General features: G+C 47.8%; 1 protein-coding gene across 2 annotated transcripts in view; it reads left to right on the top strand.

Moving 5' to 3' along the window:
• Positions 1–21,287, top strand: part of PYGL (glycogen phosphorylase L) — a 62,521-nt gene that overhangs the window by 5,529 nt on the left and 35,705 nt on the right. For both annotated transcript variants that reach the window (XM_063118273.1, XM_063118272.1), the window contains exons 3-8: positions 4,286–4,387; positions 6,152–6,230; positions 7,979–8,082; positions 14,345–14,476; positions 16,698–16,809; positions 19,697–19,779. In XM_063118273.1, the coding sequence (XP_062974343.1) occupies positions 4,286–4,387; positions 6,152–6,230; positions 7,979–8,082; positions 14,345–14,476; positions 16,698–16,809; positions 19,697–19,779 (612 nt within the window). The remainder of the gene's footprint in view (positions 1–4,285; positions 4,388–6,151; positions 6,231–7,978; positions 8,083–14,344; positions 14,477–16,697; positions 16,810–19,696; positions 19,780–21,287) is intronic.

A 21,287-nucleotide genomic window follows, 5' to 3' on the forward strand; every position in this document is an offset into this window, starting at 1 on the left:
TACAAGGCCATCGAGTCCAACCCCCTGCTCAGTGCAGGAATCCACCCTAAAGCATCCCTGACAGATGATGGTCCAGCTGCCTCTTGAAGGCCTCTAGTGTGGGAGAGCCCACAACCGCCCTAGGTAACTGATTCCAATGCCGTACTGCTCTAACAGTCAGGAAGTTTTTCCTGATGTTCAGCTAGATGGCCCCTTGGTCTAATCCCAGCTTTGCACGCAGAAAGTCCCAGCCCAGGTTCAATTCCCAGCGCCTCCAGTTTGAAAAAGGCCTTGTGTAACGGGCTGGAAAGGTTTCAGCCACCGCTAATCAAAGTGGGCAACCCTGGAAGGAAGGGGGGGGGGGGGAAACTAAATCAGCGGCAAAGAGCTGACCGACTGCCTTGAATTGGATTGACTTAATGATCTCTGCAGACCTTTTTTCTTTTCTTTTTTTTTGGAAATGGCCTTTAATGGAGCTTTAGCCTGGCAGATTAAGGAATAATCCCATTTGTGACATCAGTTGGAAGCCCTTTTCGAAGTGTTGCTTCCTGGTTCCCTGCTGAGAGCTTCACCCGTAATCTGGTCTCTCTCAAACTCTCCCTTGGATTTAAGAGTTAATTTCTTCTGAAACTCTCTTTCCCCAGCCCCATGTTCAGTTAAGAAAACCCCCAATTCTTGCCTCAGTAGATGGAACCATCTACTGAAGAAAAAATTGTGAGTTTTCTTAACTTGACGTGGTGGTGGGTGGAATAGAACCATCTACTGAGAGAACCGGTGTGATGGTGTAGTGGTTAGAGTGCTGGACTGGGACTTGGGAGATCCACATTCTAGCCCCCACTCACTGGTGCAGCTCACTGGTTGACTTTGGACCAGTCCCTGACTCTCAGCCTAACCTCCCTCACAGGGTTGTTGTGAGGATCCAGTGAAGAGGAGGACCATGGTAGCCACCTTGGGTTCCTTGCAAGAGGGAAAAAGGTGGCTGCTTCTTCTTCTTCTTCTTCTTATTATTATTATTATTATTATTATTATTATTAATAATAATAATAATAATAATAAGAAATAATAATACAACCACTATCAAATGGTGATTCCTTATCTGGTTTTATAGCTCCCAACCAGGAAGCATGAGGGAATTACTTCTCCCATCTACAGAAAAAGGCAAATGACATTTCTCCTGGGAGTGAACATAGGATGAGAGTGAACATGGTCCCAGCCAGCTATGTGGGCCAGTGGGGGACAAGGATGGGTAGACGTGCCCCCCTGGAGATGTCAAAGGGAACCAGCTGAATTCCCCCCAAAGTATTTTCAGAGAGGGAGAAACTTTTCTCCCTCTCTCAAAATACTAGAACCCAACGGGGTCATCCCATGAAGCTGATTGGTGGGTTGTTGGTCCCTGGCCGATGGCCGGTTGGCCGCTGTGGGAACAGAGTGCTGGACTAGATGGACCCTTGGTCTGATCCAGCATCAGGGCTCTTCTGAGGTTCTTAAGTATGGGTGACTTATTTAATATGGGCCTTGCTTTCTCATGCAATCATATAAAACCAATAAAAGGCAATAATAAAAAATTGCACAAACCTGCCTGGTAAAGTTGGAAAAGTGAAAATCAGAGAGAGGGATTAAATCCTTTCGTTTTCATGGTCTTTGCAAAGTTTCCTCCTGCCTTGAGCCTTAATGGTTTATAAATCTACATTGAAAATCTTTTCTCTAAGTTGTGTGTGGTAACATCTAGTAAAGGGACACAGAGTTAAGGGAGGAAGAACCCCCCAGGCGGATTCATCTGCTTCACTGCCATCTTCATACTGTTTTTATAAAGTGGGGAGCCCACACTCCTCCAATGCTGGACCTCTCTGCTAAGTTGAGCTTCTGTGGTGGTGGAATTTTGTGTGCTGTCTGTCTGTCTGTCTGTCTGTCTGTCTGTCTGTCTGTCTCTCTCTCTCTCTCTCTCCCTGCTATCCTGAGCAATGAAGAGTATATTCAAGCAGAGCAAATAAACACTCCTACAGCAGGCCCTGCATCAAATATTTATATTTATATACCCATTTTCTGCAGCTATAAATGCAACACTATTCTATAGTAAGCCCTGCCCCCACCCATCCCAAGAGGTCCTGATCCCAAGGCACCAAAAGCCAGTGTGGTGTAGTGGCTAGAGTGTCGGACTAGGAGTCGGGAGATCCGAGTTCTAATCCCCACTCGGCCATGCTTTAGGGTGCTTCAGGGTGGATTCCTGCATTGAGCAGGGGGTTGGACTCGATGGCCTTGTAGGCCCCTTCCAACTCTGCTATTCTATGATTCTGTGGAAGCTCACTGGGTGACTTTGGGCTAATCACAGACTCTCAGCCCGACCTACCTCACAGGGTTGTTGTTGTGGGGTTTAAACAGAGAGGAGGAAGATTGTGTATGCTGCCTTGAGTTCCTTAAGGAGGAAAAAAGGTGGGCTATAAATGCAATGAATGGATGAATGATCTGAAACTGTAACTCTGGCCTCACATTGATTCTCTGCCTGGTGAACTCCAGATGTGCTGACTGCAACTCCCAGCATCCACTAGCTCTGAGAGGCATCATCTTCTTAGGGCTAGATTTCCAGGCCGTTAAGAAAAAAAAACACGCTGCAGTGAGTCATTAAGGACAGCTTAATGGTCACTTTGTTAAACGGCCTGGCTGTTCGCTCACTCTGATCAGGTGAAAACGTGGAGCATTACAGTCCCCAGCTGGCTGCAGGGCCCTAGAGAGGGTTGCTGTGTGTTGAGCAACGAAACTATTTGCCCACAAATGAAGAAACTGTTGTCGAGCCAAGTTGGGGGAACCATTCTTGGAAAGCCGAGCACATGGCTGGCACAGAATGAATTGGGTTTGATTTTGCTGGCTCAATCCTGGCTAGTGAATTCTAGGCCAGGTGTGGGCGGACTTCGGGGTCTCTAAATAGTTGGGCCGAAGAGCTAAGTGTCCCTGAGGTTGCTCCCTTCCGGGATCAATCCAAGGCCCGTGCAGCCCGGCACTCTGTGAGTCACCCCCAGCGGGGGCTTGGGGGCTGAACAGTCATTCACCAGTGGCTGATGGCAACACATAGGATGCTCATAGCTGCTCAGGCTAGCTGTCCATCCCAACCAGTATAGGCTCCTTCACCTTTCCCCAACCTGGTAGTCTCCAGATGTGTGGTACTACAATTCCCAGCAGCCTCCTGCATTCTGGATGCAGGATGCTGGGAGTTGTAAGAACGTATGAACATAAGAAGAGCCATGCTCGATCAGACCACGGCTCCATCTTGTCCAACATTCTGTTCACACCCTTTGGTTGTAGTCCAAAATATGTGGAGACCATCAAGTTGGGCAAGGCTGCCCTACTCTAAGGGAGTTTTCCCATCACCTGCTACCTCATCCTTTGTGCTGGAGATGCTGGGATTGAACCCGGAACCTTCTGCATGTGACCCACAAGAGCAATGACCCCAATCCACCTTCAGCCCTCTGCCTCATCAGGACACTTAGAAGCATAGAATAGCAGAGTTGGAAGGGGCCTACAAGGCCATCGAGTCCAACCCCCTGCTCAATGCAGGAATCCACCCTAAAGCATCCCTGACAGATGCTTGTCCAGCTGCCTCTTGAAGGCCTCTAGTGTGGGAGAGCCCACAACCTCACCAGGCAACTGATTCCATTGTCGTACTGCTCTAACAGTCAGGAAGTTTTTCCTGATGTCCACCTGGCATCTGGCTTCCTTTAACTTGAGCCCGTTATTCCGTGTCATTCCTTTAACTTGAGGCCCTCCTGAGGCATTCTATTAGCCCTATGGGAGAAATGCCTCTGTGGCTGGTTTCACACAACACGCTAACCCACCCAAGAGGGGTTGATGTCAAACCATGGGTTATTATGTTGTCTGAACGCAGTGCGTTTTCTGCAGGGTGGGTTATCATATTGTCTGAATGCAGCATTTTTCCCACAGGGTGGGTTATCGTGTTATCTGAATGCAGTATGTTTTCCATAGCATTGCTCGTTAACCATGCAGTGTGGCTCGTTAATCACCCTGAACAACCCAACAACAAGCTGTGGGTTCCCAGGGTGGCTTGTTCAAGAAAAAGGAAACACGCTGCGTTCAGACAACACGATAACCCGCCCTGCCAAAAAAAAAGCACTATGTTCAGGCAACATGATAATCCATGGTAGGTTGGCGTGTTGTGTGATCCCAGCCTGCGGGTTCATCCCCTGGTGCAAACAGAACTTTTATGTGGGTTTTTGTGGCACGGGCAGGTCCTGGTCCGGGACTTGGCACCCCAATCCCAGCAGGGTTTAATGGTGGTTTCCGCTTTCTTTTCCAGAGAGTTTACTACCTTTCCTTGGAGTTCTACATGGGCCGGGCTCTGCAGAACACCATGATCAACCTGGGATTGCAGAATGCCTGTGATGAGGCAATTTATCAGGTAAAGGGGGGACCTGAATTGTGCCTTCTCTGGAGCTTAAGGGGGTCTGTCCACTCACCCTAACAGGCAACCAGGGGTGGATCTACACTACTGCTTTTAAAGCGCTTTAAAGCACTTTGAAAACGTTTTGAAACCTGTATATGCAGTGTGTCCTGGGCCCCAACAGTTGTCAAAACGGTTATAAAGCGCTTTAAAGCAGTCGTGTAGATCCCCCCCCTGTTCAGGCACCCTCTCAGCGGCAATTAAGAGGTTGTAGTGGCACTTTTGCTTATTTATATTTTCTTATAATTCTTTTCTTCTGCTTGATCTATTAAAATACCTCCAAAAAGCCCAAGCAGTTCACATTAAAATACAATGTAACTATACATGAACTCCAGTGCAACCAATACATGCCTCCAGTACATGAACATGAACTCCAGTGCACCCAATACATGCCTCCGGTGCACCCAAGAGAAAGTTGCCCCTTGCATATTTTTTAAAAATAGGTTATGCAGGCTGGTGAGGCCCTGTACCTTGGGCCGCTTACAGCTGAACAGGATGTTGTGTTTCGCAAAGTATAATCTGCAAGAAGGCCTTCCTGCAAAAGGTTTTTAGCTTCTCCTTTAATGTGGGGACACAATGGTGGATTCAGAAGGTTGCACCTATTCCCACATTTGTCTATATAGATGGGGATGTATATTTTGCAAATTTGCATATTATGTTTTTAATGTTTTCTAATCTTTGTAAACCGCCCAGAGAGCTTCAGCTATGGGGCAATATAAAAATGCAAGAAGTGAAATGAAATGAGCCAGTGTGGTGTAATGGCTAAAGTGTTGGACTGGGTGTCAGGAGATCCGGGTTCTAGTCCCCACTCGGCCATGGAAACCCATTGGGTGACTTTGGGCCAGTCACAGACTCTCAGCCCAACCCGCCTCACAGGGTTGTTGTTGTGAGGATAAAATGGAGAGGAGGAGGAGGAGGATTATGTATGCCACCTTGGGTTCCTTGGGTTCCATAATAAGCACCCAGAGAGCTTCAGCTATGGGGAGGTATATAAATGTAAATTATTATTATTATTATTATTTATTTATATAGCACCATCAATGTACATGGTGCTGTACAGAGTAAAACAGTAAATAGCAAGACTCTGCCGCATAGGCTTACAATCTAATAAAATAATAGTAAAACAATAAGGAGGGGAAGAGAATGCCAACAGGTACAGGGAAGGGTAAGCAGGCACAGGGTAGGGAAAAACTAACAGTAGAAAGTAACAGTAGAAGTCTGCACAACATCAAGTTTTAAAAGCTATAATAATGATAATAAATAAATAAATAAATTTGGCACAGTATGGATCTGCTTCCATGACTGACTAATTCCGAGTCTGTTCTTGAAACTTCTTGATTTGGCAACTTTCTTGGAAGTGTTGCACCCGGGTCTTAACCAGTTCACACCATTTGGGTCTTTCTCCCCTATTTGGCAAGAAGGAATATCCGAAGCAACAGCCGCTAGACAGCTCTGAAAATGTGCAACATGCATGCAGCTTGTTTTACCTGTCCAGAGCGTTGGGCTACTCTTTCCTTGCTGCTAGACTTTATTTCCATTACTGGCACTTTTAACAATTCAGTGAAATCGGCAAATGTTGGAAGTCCTGGACTTCCGAAGTGCAAATGCCGGCGTTCCCATCTTTGCAGCTCGGCGATGGTTGGGATTTCTTCACCCTTCGTTTATGGCCCAGCCTGAGCTCTGAGAACATTTGCTTTATTTTATCTCCATGTGGCTCTTTAGCTTGGCCTGGACATAGAAGAGCTGGAGGAGATTGAGGAGGATGCTGGCCTGGGCAACGGAGGTCTCGGCAGGCTCGCAGGTACGTGAAGAGCAGGCTCCGTGGAGGCTCTGCTGGTGCGGCCCAGATAATCTCCCACTGAATAAGCTGTATACTTAGAGCCAGTGGAGGCTGGTGGCTCCGATGCCAGTGGGGCTGTGAATCCGCTCCGGGTTTCAGTCAGAACCAGTGAGGACTCTAAAGGAGGGATCCAAGCTGTGAAGCTGGAATTTCCATTCCTCAGCGTCAACCCCTGAGCTAGGGTAAACTGCCCAGAGAGCTTTGGCTATGCGGTGGTGTGGCGACACCCACCTTTCTGTCCCTTAGGTATGTCTGGGGTTTGTATGTCTAGTGAGTGCGGAATGTTTAACTGAGTGGGTGTGGCTAGTGATGCGGGGAGAGGGGGAGGGGGGAGTATAAATAGGTTGGCTGAGGGGATTGTGAGAGTTAGCTGTTTGAGGTTTTGTTTTAGTCTGGGAGTTTTTGTCTGGCTTGTGCTTCGTGAGAGTGTTTGATGTGAGGAGATAGAATTTTAAGGGACTTGGGATTGTTGTTTTGAATACAAAAATTGAACTAAATTAAAATACTAAAGATTTGTTAAATTTCAATAAATTTTACTTTGTGTTCTGTTACCACAAACCACGCGTCAGCTCGGATTTATTACCTGCTATAGTACACAGTGTAAAAACATCTGAGAATACACCTGCCGTTCAGTAACTCAGTAATAGAATCTATTTGCCAAAACCCTTTACCTTGCTCCCTCACATATAGGGGAGAGGTGTTGTTTTTACCCTTTCCTCAGGCTTTTCAAGAGGCTTGAGAAGGGCGTGTTAGCAAGGCCTTCTGTATAAGGTCGGTGCGGTCACAGGTGGTATATGAATCTATCTCTATAAAAGCCCAGACTGCTCTTCCAAGCCAGTTATAGTTTTTGCCCTCTGGCGCCAGCTAGCGATATTCCTCGGAACTGCGGCCTTCTAGGGAAGTTCCAAGTTCTGAGAAATAGTTTTTGCCCTCTGGCGCCATCTAGGGATGTTCCTTGAAACTGCAGCCTTCTAGGGAAGTTCCAAGTTCCGAGAAATGGGTTTTGCCCTCTGGCGCCACCTAGAGACGTTCCTTGGAATTGCAGCCTTCTAGGAAGTTCCAAGTTCCGAGAAATGGTTTTTGCCCTCCGGCGCCATCTAGGGACGTTCCTTGGAACTGTGGCCTTCTATGGAAGTTCCGAGAAATGGGTTTTGCCCTCTGGCGCCATCTAGGGATGTTCCTCGGAACTGCAGCCTTCTAGGAAAGTTCCAAGTTCTGAGAAATAGTTTTTCCTTCTGGCGCCACCTAGAGACGTTCCTCGGAACTGTGGCCTTCTATGGAAGTTCTGAGAAATGTTTTTTGCCCTCTGGCGCCATCTAGGGATGTTCCTCAGAACTGTGGCCTTCTAGGGAAGTTCCAAGTTCCGAGAAATGGTTTTGCCCTCTGTCGCCATCTAGCGACGTTCCTCAGAACTGCGGCCTTCTATGGAAGTTCCAAGTTCCGAGAAAGAAATAGTTTTGTCTCCTGAGGGTAAATTTGATAGAAGGATGGGAAAGAACAGGGGAAGTTGGTTCAAAATTTTAGAGAAGTGTATACCAAAAATATTGTATTCAAAGAAGTGCTAACAAAATAAATGCACCTGTCGTATGACAGGCTTTTTTGCTAGTGTAATCAATCAATCAATCAAAATCAATCAATCAATAGGGTGCTGTTGTCGTTGTTGAACCCCTGTGGGGCAAGCGAGCCCTCTTCTGCTTCCCTTCCAACAGCCTGCTTCCTGGATTCAATGGCCACGCTCGGCCTCGCCGCCTACGGTTACGGGATCCGCTACGAGTACGGCATCTTCAACCAGAAGATCCGAGATGGATGGCAGGTAACAGCGGTGCCTCGATGTGCCTGAAAGATAATGAGGGGCTCTCCGTACACGTGGGTTTGCCGCTCTGGGTGCAGGGAATGACGTCTGTGCCGCTCTGGGTGAATGTCCTATGCGTGGAGGTTTCCCTGTGCGTCTTCGCACATGGGGGAATGTGGTTGTATCCCTTTGGCCCCTTAATGAAACGGTGCGCCCCTAAGGCCCAGGGGTTTCTGAAAGGCCGAAATCTGACATTCCTGCATGTGCAGGAGAAGGCGTGGACAGATCTGGCTGCAATGCCAAAAACTTTGTTTCTTCTGGAGCATGAAAGACCTGCTTGCAAGTTTGAGAATAAAAGGAGCTGGTCATGACTTGTGTGTATTGGGACTTCGCTGTGGAACAGGCGAGGTAGTAGTAACAGGACTAAGTGCTATTTTGGGCTGCATTAATAGAAGTATAGCTTCCAAATCACGGGAGGTCCTGGTTCCTCTCTATTCGGCCCTGGTTATTTATTTATTTATTTATTTATTACATTTTTATACCGCCCAATAGCCGAAGCTCTCTGGGCGGTTCACAAAAATTAAAATCATCATAAAACAACCAACAAGTTAAAAATACAAATACAAAATACAATATAAAAAACACAACCAGGATAAAACCACGCAGCAAAATTGATATAAGGTTAAAATACAGAGTTAAAACAGTATAATTTAAATTTAAGTTAAAATTAAGTGTTAAAATACTGAGTGAATAAAAAGGTCTTCAGCTGGCGACGAAAGGAGTACAGTGTAGGCGCCAGGCGGACCTCTCTGGGGAGCTCATTCCACAACCGGGGTGCCACAGCGGAGAAAGCCCTCCTCCTAGTAGCCACCTGCCTCACTTCCTTTGGCAGGGGCTCACGGAGAAGGGCCCCTGTAGATGATCTTAAGGTCCGGGTAGGTACATATGGGAGGAGGCGTTCCTTCAAACAACCTGGCCCCAAACCGTTTAGGGCTTTAAATGTCAATACCAGCACTTTGAATCGGGCCCGGACCTGGACTGGCAGCCAATGAAGTTGTAAAAGGACTGGCGTAATGTGATCTCGCCAGCCAGTCCCTGTTAGTAAACGGGCTGCCCTGTTTTGTACCAGCTGAAGCTTCCGGACCGTTTTCAAAGGCAGCCCCACGTATAACGCATTGCAGTAATCCAAACGAGAGGTTATCAGAGCATGGATAACTGTAGCTAGGCTATCACTGTCCAGATAAGGGCGCAGTTGGTATATCAGCCTAAGCTGATAAAAGGTGCTCTTTGCCACTGAGTTCACCTGTGCCTCAAGTGACAGTTCTGGATCGAAGAGCACCCCCAAACTACGGACCCGATCCTTTAGAGAGAGTGCAACCCCGTCCAGGACAGGGCAAACATCACCTCGCCGGACAAATGAACCACCCGCTAACAGTACCTCCGTCTTGTCTGGATTGAGTCTCAGTTTGTTAGCCCTCATCCAGTCCATTACCGTGCCCAGGCACTGGTTCAGAACAGCCACTGCCTCACCTGGGTTTGATGAAAAGGAAAGGTAGAGCTGGGTGTCATCCGCATATTGATGACACCTCAGTCCACATCTCCGGATAACCTCCCCCAGCGGCTTCATGTATATGTTAAACAGCATAGGGGATAAAATAGAGCCCTGCGGAACCCCATGGCTTAGGAGCCACGGCACAGAGCAATAATCCCCCAGCACCACCTTCTGGAATCGGCCATCCAAGTAGGAGCGGAACCACTGCAACGCAGTACCTCCAACTCCCAGCTCAGACAACCTATCCAGAAGGATACCATGGTCGATGGTATCGAAGGCCGCTGAGAGGTCCAGGAGAACCAACAGGGTCGCACTCCCCCTGTCTCTCTCCCGACAGAGGTCATCCCACAGGGCGACCAAGGCAGTTTCCGTTCCAAAACCAGGCCTGAAACCCGATTGAAATGGATCTAGATAATCCGTTTCATTCAAGAGTGCCTGGAGTTGTCCTGCAACCACCCGCTCAAGCACCTTGCCCAGGAAAGGGATATTAGCCACCGGCCTGTAGTTGTTAACCTCCTCCAGGTCCAGATTAGGCTTCTTCAGGAGTGGTCTAATTACCGCCTCTTTTAAAGGTTAGGCCTCATCTAGAGTATTGCGTCCAGTTCTGGGCTCCACAATTCAAGAAGGACGCAGACAAGCTGGAGCGTGTTCAGAGGAGGGCAACCAGGATGATCAGGGGTCTGGAAACAAAGCCCTATGAAGAGAGACTGAAAGAACTGGGCCTGTTTAGCCTGGAGAAGAGAAGATGGAGGGGAGACATGATAGCACTCTTCAGATACTTACAAGGTTGTCCCACAGAGGAGGGCCAGGATCTCTTCTCGATCCTCCCAGAGTGCAGGACACGGAATAACGGGCTCAAGTTAAAGGAAGCCAGATTGCAGCTGGACATCAGGAAAAACTTCCTGACTGTTAGAGCAGTACGACAATGGAATCAGTTGCCTGGTGAGGTTGTGGGCTCTCTCCCACACTCAAGGCCTTCAAGAGGCAGCTGGACAACCATCTGTCAGGGATGCTTCAGGGTGGATTCCTGCATTGAGCTGGGGGTTGGACTTGATGGCCTTCTAGGCCCCTACCAACTCTGCTATTCTATGATTCTGTGATTCTATGACTCTTATGCATGTTTAAAGTTCCGGTGAGTAGCCCCAGCATGTCCCCACACAATGGATTAGAGGTGGGTTTTTTTTATTTCAGCAAGGTTTTTAGGGGCTGGATTTTATGCATATTCTGCGTCTGCGTGTTTTACTTGCAAATTCTTTCTATAGTGGATTTTGTCTTGTTTTTGATTATTATTTTATTTTAATTTAATTTTATTTATTGCATTTCTATACCACCCAATAGCCGGAGCTCTCTGGGCGGTTTACAAAATTAAGACAATTCAAGTATAAAACAAAAGTATAAAACCATAATATAAAATACAACATAAAAGCTCAACAAGATAAAAACCGCAACAATGCAAAAATACAAATTTAAAACACAGAGTTAAAATTAATTTATAGACTGTTAAAATACTGAGGAAATAAAAATAAAATAAAATAAAAATAAAAATAAAATTTGATTCGAATTAATGTTTTTGTAGCTGCCTTGTGTCTTTTGATTTTGTTTTTGGTTTTTTTAAAAAGGCTGGATATTAATGGGTTTATTTATTTATTTATTTATTACATTTCTATACCGCCCAATAGCCGGAGCTATTAACTGTTAACGGAGCTATTAACGGAGGGTTAACTGTGGTGCTCCGGATATTGTTGGAATTACATCTGCTGTTATCCCTAACTAATGGCCATGTCGGCTGAGGATGATGGGAATTGGAGTCTACCAATATCTGGTTCCCCACCTCTGGTATAAATCATAAAAACAAGTCATTGTACATGACTTATTTGGGGTCCCACTTTGTGCATTTCCTTCCCATATCATCAGCAGGTGGGCTTTTGTTGCAGGGAGCCAGGAGGAGAGGAACCGCATGTCATGTCAAATTCTGAGGTGCCCCTTGGTGTCACCGTTTCCCCACTGTACCTATGTCCTAACCCTGTTCACCATATTTTTTTTTAGTAAAGCCTCTTGTAGAAACATATTACTTTACAGGTAGAAAAGTATGGATTTACTCAGATACCTATCAGTGTTGCTGTGTCTGTGTGCACATACGCAATTCAACGATGCATTTGGTGTGCCAGTCATGTGTACACTCGATCCAGAGGGAGAGACGGGTAACAAATATTTATTTATTTTTATTTTATTATTTATTACATTTTTATACCGCCCAATAGCCGAAGCTCTCTGGGCGGCTCACAAAAATTAAAACCATGAAAAGCATAAAAACAACCAACAATTTAAAAACGTGAATACAAAATACAATATAAAAAGCACAACCAGAATTAAAACCACACAGCAAAAATTGATATAGGTTTAAACTATAGAACTAAAACAGCAAAGTTTAAAGTGTTAAAATGCTGAGAAAATAAAAAGGTCTTCAGCTGGCGACAAAAGGAGTGCAGTGTAGGCGTCAGGCGGACCTCTCTGGGGAGCTCATTCCACAACCAGGGTGCCACAGCGGAGAAAGCCCTGCTCCTAGTAGCCCACCTGCCTCACTTCCTTTGGCAGGGGCTCATGGAGAAGGGCCCCTGTGGATGATCTTAAGGTCCGGGCAGGCACATATGGGAGGAGGCGTTCCTTCAAATATTATTATTTTATTATTATTACACTCTATCAGGAAAAAGGGTATCTCGGACTGGAAACCAGCAGGGGAGAAATAGAAAAAGACGCATTCTGCATCTGTTAGTTGGATGGGGAGTGAAAGAGGGGTGGGTCTGGTTTACACACGCAGCAGCGTGAAGTGGTAGAAACGACTGTACCACCTCTGACTTTTACGTGGGGCGATGTCACCTTTGAATGCTTCACAGAACAAAAATTCCTTGGAAATAAAAAAACAGACGGCCCCATCAGGAAGACGCTGTAGCCCAGTCCGTTCCCTGATCGGCTCCTGTTCTTCTTAAAAGGGGTTTTGCATGCAAGGAAGCATTCAAAAGATGTGATCTCCAGCCAAACGTCTGAAGGGAGTCCGCCACCTCATCACAGGGTGTGTGTAGGTGTGTGGGTAAAAGAGAAACTGGTCAACAGCCAGGTTTGTGAGATTTCTTTCTTTCAAAGGCTTCCAACTGGTGCATCAGGACAATGATTAACAAAGAATAATCTGATGAATCGATAACTTGGGTTCAAGGCAGAGATTGCAGAACAGAGGTGCCTGGTGGGGTCTGGACAAGTGTGATTTCCCCGGGCTTGGCTCTCAACTCTGACGGGGAGGGACGCAGCGATTCCTGTTGCGTCACTTCCACGCACACAGCGGCGCAAAGGTGTGCTCAGTGCAAAGGGCAGGTTGTCCCTGGTTGGGTTGAGTGAGGAAGGATCATAGAACCATAGAATAGCAGAGTTGGGCCTACAAGGCCATCAAGTCCAACCCCCTGCTCAATGCAGGAATCCACCCTAAAGCATCCCCGACAGATGGTTGTCCAGCTGCCTCTTGAAAGCCTCGAGTGTGGGAGAGCCCACAACCTCCCTAGGTCACTGGTTCCATTGTCGTACTGCTCTAACAGGCAGGAAGTTTTTCCTGATCTCCATCCGGAATCTGGCTTCCTTTAACTTGAGCCCGTTATTCCGTGTCCTGCACTCTGGGAGGATCGAGAAGAGATCCTGGCCCTCCTCTATGTGACAACCTTTCAAGTATTTGAAGAGTGCTCTCATGTCTCCCTCAATCTTCTCTTCTCCAGGCTAAACATGCCCAGTTCTTTCCATCTCTCTTCATAGGGCTTTGTTTCCAGACCCCTGATCATCCTGGTTGCCCTCCTCTGAACACGCTCCAGTTTGTCTGCGTCCTTCTTGAATTGTGGAGCCCAGAACTGGACGCAATACTCTAGATGAGGCCTAACCAGGGCTGAATAGAGAGGAACCAGTACCTCTCGCGATTTAGAGGCTATACTTCTATTAATGCAGCCCAAAATAGCATTTGCTTTTTTTGCAGCCACATCACACCATTGGCTCATATTCAGCTTGTGATCTACAATTCCAAGATCCTTCTCACTTGTAGTATTGCTGAGCCAAGTATCCCCCATCTTGTAACTCTGCCTTTGGTTTCTTTTTCCTAGGTGTAGAACTTGGCATTTACCCCTATTAAATTTCATTCTGTTGTTTTCAGCCCAGCACTCCAGCCTATCAAGATCACTTTGAAGTTTGTTTCTGTCTTCCAGGGTATTAGCTATCCCACCCAATTTTGTGTCATCTGCAAATTTGATCAGCGTTCCCTGCACCTCCTCGTCCAAATCATTAATAAAAATGTTGAAGAGCACTGGGCCCAGGACTGAGCCCTGCGGTACCCCACTCGTTGCCTCTCCCCAGTTTGAGAAGGTTTCATTGATAAGTACTCTTTGAGTCCGATTCTGTAGCCGACTGTGAATCCACCTAATAGTTGTTCCATCTAGCCCACTTTTAGCTTGTTTGCTGATCAGAATGTCATGGGGCACTTTGTCAAAAGCTTTGCTGAAGTCAAGATATATTACATCCACAGCATTCCCACAGTCCACTAGGGAAGCTACCTGATCAAAGAATGAGATCAGATTAGTCTGGCAGGATTTGTTCTTCACAAATCCATGCTGGCTTCTAGTAAATGCTCAGCCGTGGGCACTAGTCGTGGTGGCATTTCATGCTCCTTCCTGATGCTCAGTGTGTCAATTTTCCTCGTTACAGGTGGAGGAAGCCGACGATTGGCTAAGGCACGGGAACCCCTGGGAGAAAGCCCGGCCGGAGTACATGCTTCCCATTCACTTCTATGGGAGAGTGGAGAACACCCAGACTGGCGTGAGATGGGTCGATACTCAGGTATCAGAGGAGTGCCCTTCCAAAGTGTTACTTGTGAGGCAGGGGACTTGGGTCCTTGCCACCTAGCAGTATGGTTGTGTGGAGCAGCGGAGACCCGTGTATTCCTCCCCTGAGCTCTTTGGGCAAAGGGTGAGGTTCAACTGGGACCCCGACAACATCTTTCATTGGTGCGATATGTTGGCTGCCTTCAGGGGAGCTTTGACAAAAACTGGGCCTTCCTTTGGTTCTACAGGGCATGCCCTGCGACACCCTGGCCCCCAAATGAGGGGGTCACAAGGCCCCTAGAGGAGGAAGGAAGTCATCCATCCAGGAATTCCGGGGGTGTGGGACCTTAGGGACATTCCAGCCTGCCTGGGGTCCCAGCCTGGCCCTCCGGGGTGCCCCAAAAGGCCACGCCCCTTCCCCAGGCTCCACCCCTGTTCCCCTGACAACCTATCATTGGATGGTTTCCTGGCTTTCGCTCAGTTTGTTTATTTATTTTATTTACAATATTTGCATACCGCTCCATATCTAAAACCGGTTCTAGAGCGGTGAACATAAGAAGTAAAACAATAAAACATAAAAAGAGTAAAACAACATATTATTTCTTAAAAACAAAATGCCAATAAAAACCGTGGCTGTCCGTCAAGGAATGCTTCCTGGAGTAGAGCTGTTTTCAGGGGGTGCAGGAAGCGACACGGTGTCGGCGCCTGCCTGACCTCCCTCCAGGGGCAGGGCGCTCCAGAGAAAGGGGGCCACCACGTTGAAGGCTCTTCTTCCGGTGGCTTCCACTCAGGCTATAGGTCCATAGGGAACCACCAGGCGCTTGCCCTTTGATGAGCGAAGTGACCAGGCAGGTTGGCAAGGGAGAAGGCACTCAGGTTCCCCACCCCACATTCTGCAAGGTTAAAACGCCTCTTCAAAGGCTCAGTTCAATGCAGGCTGGTGGCTCCGATGTCAGTGGGGAGGTGAATCCGCTTTGGGTTTCAGTCAGAATGTTAAAGGAGCTCCTTTAGATTTCAAACTAGGAGTGACTGAAACCCCTAAGTGGATTCACTGCTCCATTGACATCAGAGCCACCAGGCTCCACTGGCTTAGTTACTGACAGTAAGAGCTTAAAGCTAAAATAGATGCGAGTATTTTAGGAACACAAGAAGAGCCATCCTGGATCAGACCGAGGGTCATAGAATCATAGAATAGCAGAGTTGGAAGGGGCCTACAAGGCCATCGAGTCCAACCCCCTGCTCAATGCAGGAATCCACCCTAAAGCATCCCTGACAGGTGGTTGTCCAGCTGCCTCTTGAAGGCCTCTAGTGTGGGAGAGCCCACAACCTCACCAGGCAAGTGATTCCATTGTCGTACTGCTCTAACAGTCAGGACGTTTTTTCCTGATGTCCAGCTGGAATCTGGCTTCCTTTAACTTGAGCCCGTTATTCCGTGTCCTGCCCTCTGGGAGGATCGAGAAGAGATCCCGGCCCTCCTCTGTGTGACAACCTTTTAAGTCTTTGAAGAGTGCTATCATGTCTCCCTTCTGTCTTCTCTTCTCCAGGCTAAACAGGCCCAGTTCTTTCAGTCTCTCTTCATAGGGCTTTGTTTCCAGACCCCTGATCATCCTGGTTGCCCTCCTCTGAACACTGGGTCCATCTACTCCAGCACTCTGTTCACACAGGGGCCAACCAGGTGTCAACCAGGAACCCATAAGCAGGACACAAGTGCAACAGCACCCCTCCCACCCATGTTCCCCAGCCACTGGCGTACTGCCTCAGATACTGGAGGTAGCGCATAACCATCAGGGCTGGTAGCCATTCATAGCCTTCTCCTCCCAGGATTTATCCAACCCCCTTTTAAAGCCGTCCAAATTGGCATCCGTCACTACATCTTGTGGTAGCGAGTTCCATAGTTTAACTACGCGCTGTGTGAAGAAGGACTTTTTATCTGTCCTGAATCTCCCACCAATTCGCTTCATGGGATGACCCCGTTGGGTTCTAGTATTTTTGGCCTCGCCTCCTTTGTAAGCCGCCTTGTGAGGGCTTCTGCCCTGAAAGTCGGCCAAGAAATGTTTAAAATAAATAAGACCTTGGCCCCGCCCACCACTGTAATCCAGCCCCCCCCCCCCCCGAAAGCTTCTCTGGAATGGAATTTGGCCCTTGGATGGAAAGACCTCCCCTGCAGTGATGGCTCCTGCCTCCTTTGTAATAATGTCTATGCCATGCTGATGTGACTGGGCCTTCTTTGTACGCAGGTAGTTCTGGCTCTGCCCTACGACACGCCTATTCCCGGCTACATGAACAACACGGTCAACACAATGAGGCTCTGGTCTGCCCGGGCCCCCAATGACTTCAATCTCCGTGACTGTAAGCAACATCGATGGATATAGGAAATGCCTGAAGCGGTTCGGCTTCCGTTTAATTTGTTTTTAAGTTTCTATTTTTATTATTTATTATTATTAATTACATTTCTATACCGCCCAATAGCCGGAGCTCTCTGAGGGGTTCACAAAAATTAAAAACATTCCAAGTATAAAACCACAGTATAAAACCATACTATAAAATACAATATAAAAGCTCAACCAGATAAAAACAGCAGCAATGCAAAATTACAAATTTAAAACACCGAGTTAAAATTTATTTATAGACTGTTAAAATGCTGGGAGAATAAAAAGGTCTTCACTTGGCGTCTAAAAGCATATAATGTAGGTGCCAAGCGAACCTCCTTAGGGAGCTCATTCCACAGCTGGGGTGCCACAGCAGAGAAGGCCCTGCTCCTGGTAGCCCCCTGCCTCACTTCCTTTGGCAGAGGCTCGCGGAGAAGACCACTGAGGATGACCTTAGGGTCCGGGCAGGTACATATGGGAGGAGGCGTTCCTTCAGATAGCCTGGCCCCAAGCCGTTTAGGGCTTTAAATGTTAATACCAGCACTTTGAATCGGGCCCGGACCTGGACTGGCAGCCAATGAAGCTGGAAAAGGACTGGCGTGATGTGGTCTTGTCAGCCAGTCCCTGTTAGTAACCGCGCTGCCCTGTTTTGTACCAGTTGAAGTTTCTGGACCGTTTTCAAAGGCAGCCCCACGTATAACGCATTGCAGTAATCCAAACGAGAGGTTATCAGAGCATGGATAACTGTAGCTAGGCTATCTCGTCCTGTCTGCTCCACTTCTGATGCAAACCTGAAGTGGGGAGGAGAATCCGCCCTCCCCAAGTTGGTGGGCTTTCCAGCTATGCTGGATTACAAGTGTGCAGGGTGGGGGTTCTGTGTGTTTGCCCCACACGTCTCGAGGGCCCCAGGTTGGAGAAGGCTGAACCACATGTTGGGGAAAGACACTGCTGTTAAATGACTGGGCTATCCAAAGGCGGAGAGGCTCCGCTCCAGCACCAAGGCAATCCTGACTGGCATCTCTGGTATTAAACAGAAGGACCCCATTAGGATGAGAAATAGCTGGCCAGCAGTGTCCCTCGGCCTGAGCTTACATCAACAGTGCACCCACCACCAATGGTCCAAGGACAAAGATGCATAGAATCATAGAATAGCAGAGTTGGAAGGGGCCTACAAGGCCATCGAGTCCAACCCCCTGCTCAATGCAGGAATCCACCCTACAGCATCCCTGACAGATGGTTGTCCAGCTGCCTCTTGAAGGCCTCTAGTGTGGGAGAGCCCACAACCTCCCTAGGTAACTGATTCCATTGTCGTACTGCTCTAACAGTCAGGATGCCTCAAGATGCATCTAATGCCTCAAGGCTCATGGGATGTTCTGGTTCCTGCCCGTTTGTCCCTTCAGTGTAAACCCAGTGGTAGGGCACCATTTGCAGGGGTGGCACTTAAGAACACAAGAAGAGCCCTGATGCTGGACCAGACCACGGGTCCATCTAGTCCAGCACTCTGTTCGCACAGGGGCCAACCAGCCATTGGCCAGGGATGAACAAGCAGGACATGGTGCAACAGCACCCTCCCACCCATGTTCCCCAGCAACTGGTGTATATAAGTTTACTGGTTTGGACACTGGAGGTAGCACACAACCCTCAGGGCTAGTAGCCATCGCTAGCCTTCTCCTCCAGGAATTTACCCCCCTTTTAAAGCCATCCCAATGGGTGGCCATCCCTACATCTTGTGGTCGTGAGTTCCATAATTTAACCACACGCTGGGCATTTCTCTGCTTTCACAATTGTGCTCCTCCTGGAGTAACGTTTAAAATTTATTTATTTATTTTATTGATTGATTGATTGCACTTATATACCGCCCCCATAGCCAGGGCTCTCTGGGCGGTTTACAGAAATTCTAAAATTAAGATAAAAACGAGTATACAGGATTTAAAATTCTAAATCAGTTGCCGGCCTGTAGTTATACACATTTCCCGTGTGATGCGCGTTTGACTTTCTTTCAGCCATCTCTCGGGCTTCTCAGAATTTAGCGGCTAGGTCCTTCAAAGCATATCTTCCCTATCGTAAGGGGCTAGAAAGTTGTGGCTTGTCTATATGCTCTAATGCAGGGCAGGGGGCAGAGTCTGCAAGGCTGGTAATGGCCCCCATGGCGGTTTTAAAATCTGGGGAACGAAAGTAAGGACAGTTATGATGAATATCGCATAAGTTCAGTGAGCTGTAGCAGCTCACCTGCACTGCTGCGGGCTTTCAAAGTTGCGCAGAGTTGCCAGAAAACCAAACAAAGAAACCACAAGATGTAGTGATGGCCACCAATCTGGATGGCTTTAAAAGGGGGTTGGATAAATTTCTGGAGGCGAAGGCTCTCCATGGCTACTAGTTCTGACGGTTGTGTGCTACCTCCAGTATTCGAGGCTGTAAGCCTGTTTGCACCAGTTGCTGGGGAACATGGGTGGGAGGGTGCTGTTGCACCATGTCCTGCTTCTTGGTCCCTGGCCGACAGCCGGTTGGCCACTGTGTCAACAGAGTGCGGGACTAGATGGACCCTTGGTCTGATCCAGCATCAGGGCTCTTCTTGTGTTCTTACGTCCTTTGCGATTTTTGGTCCACTGATATTTGCTGCTTGCTTCCACCACCTGACACTGGCGCTGCGATTTTTCCTGCCTGGATAGCACGCGCTCGCTCCTGCCATATAACCTATCGCTGCCGGGATTTGGGGGGAATGCGTACGCAAAGCGTCGTCGTATAGTCGAGGCCTCGGTGAGGGAGTTTGAAACCAAAAGCTGGGATTCCGCACTCCGGCCCACTTTGCGTGCCTCTTCTGTGGCCGTGTGATGACATCGTGTTTTTGTCAAAACTTCCCTTTCTAGTTAATGTCGGCGATTACATCCAAGCGGTGCTGGACAGGAACCTGGCGGAGAACATCTCCCGCGTCCTCTACCCAAATGATAATGTAAGTCGCTGGGAATTAAGACTGAGAACTCCTCTTGGGAAGATTGGTGTGTGTGTGTGTGTGTGTGTGTGTGTGTGTGTGTGTGTGTGTGTGTCTCCAGGCTGGGCTGTGTGTGTGTGTGCGGTGACATGTTTATTGCCTGACGGGGGGCACCATGTCAGCCATTCAGACCCAAACAAGGAAGCAACATGACCCTTCCACAGGCTCATAACACCGGAGAACTGTTTACATGAATCGTGCCAATAGAAGTTCTGGGAATGGCTTTTTTTCACTAGGTTATTGGCTGTGCATCGGTCAGAAGCAGTGAACCTGTCTAAAGCATTCTTTAAAATGCTGATAGCCAAAGGAGGAAAAGGGATGTTCTATATAAACAGCTACCGGCCTATCCCTTCAGCTCTGACCTTTTCTTTAACAAAGACTACAGCTTACAGAGAGCTTCGGCTATTGGGCAGTATAAAAATGCAATAAATAAATAAATTATCTCCCAGGTCTTGACATCAAGTTGAAACAAAGCTTTGTTACCTACTGATTCATCTGTGGCACCCAAAACATGGTTTGGGCTTTCATGAACGTGCCTCATATTCTCTCCTCCTCCTCTCCCATCTGTCATGCATGCTCTGCTTTAATCCATTTACTTCATAGAATCATCATAGAATCATAGAATAACAGAGCTGGAAGGGGCCTACAAGGCCATCGAGTCCAACCCCCTGCTCAATGCAGGAATCTGCTATTTCTTCTGCTATTGTGGGCGGTATTGCATAAACCGCAGTGTGCCGCTACATCCCAGCTGGCCAACTGTGGTTTGCCAAATCCCTCCGCACAAGGATTGCAAACCATGGTTTGCAGTCCCGGCTTTGGAGGGATTGTGCTAGCCACAGGTTGCTGGTTCAGATGTGTTAGCAAACCATGTGCTAATTCATCACTGCCACACTCATGGAAAACCTGAGCACACAAACAGGAGGAGAGTTACATGAGGTCAACGCTCGCTTGTGTAACGACAAACCACGGTTGGGTGTTGCACGTGAACCAACCCTTGGGTTTTGCATTTGACAATTCGCCCTTCGTTTGCATTTGTCTCTCCCTGGCTGCCTTTGGTACTGTTCGTGGCCTTTCCGTATCGTAGCGGTGGTCAACTTGTGGCCCTTGAATTGCAGCTCCCATCAGTATAGCTAATGGTGAGGGAACATGGGTGCTGCAATCCAACAACCTCCAGAATTCCCTAGTTGCCAGTCCCTGCTCTGTCCTCTTACCTTTAGATTGTAAGCTTCTCGGGGCACAGATCTGTAATGCCCAAGTACGCTCATTGTATTATATACTGTACTATAAATATTTTCAGGGTAGAAAATCTGTCCTGGAGGTTTTTTTGAGTGGGAAAAAGGTTGCTTGAGGAGCCTCTTGTGGCGCAGAGTGGTAAGCGGCAGTTACTGCAGCCGAAACTTTCCCCACGGCCTGAGTTCGATCCCAGCGGAAGCTGGTTTCAGGCAGTCGGCTCGGGTCGACTCAGCCTT

Source organism: Elgaria multicarinata, chromosome 2 (assembly GCF_023053635.1).
Source record: "Elgaria multicarinata webbii isolate HBS135686 ecotype San Diego chromosome 2, rElgMul1.1.pri, whole genome shotgun sequence".
NCBI classification, from domain to species: Eukaryota; Metazoa; Chordata; class Lepidosauria; order Squamata; family Anguidae; genus Elgaria; species Elgaria multicarinata.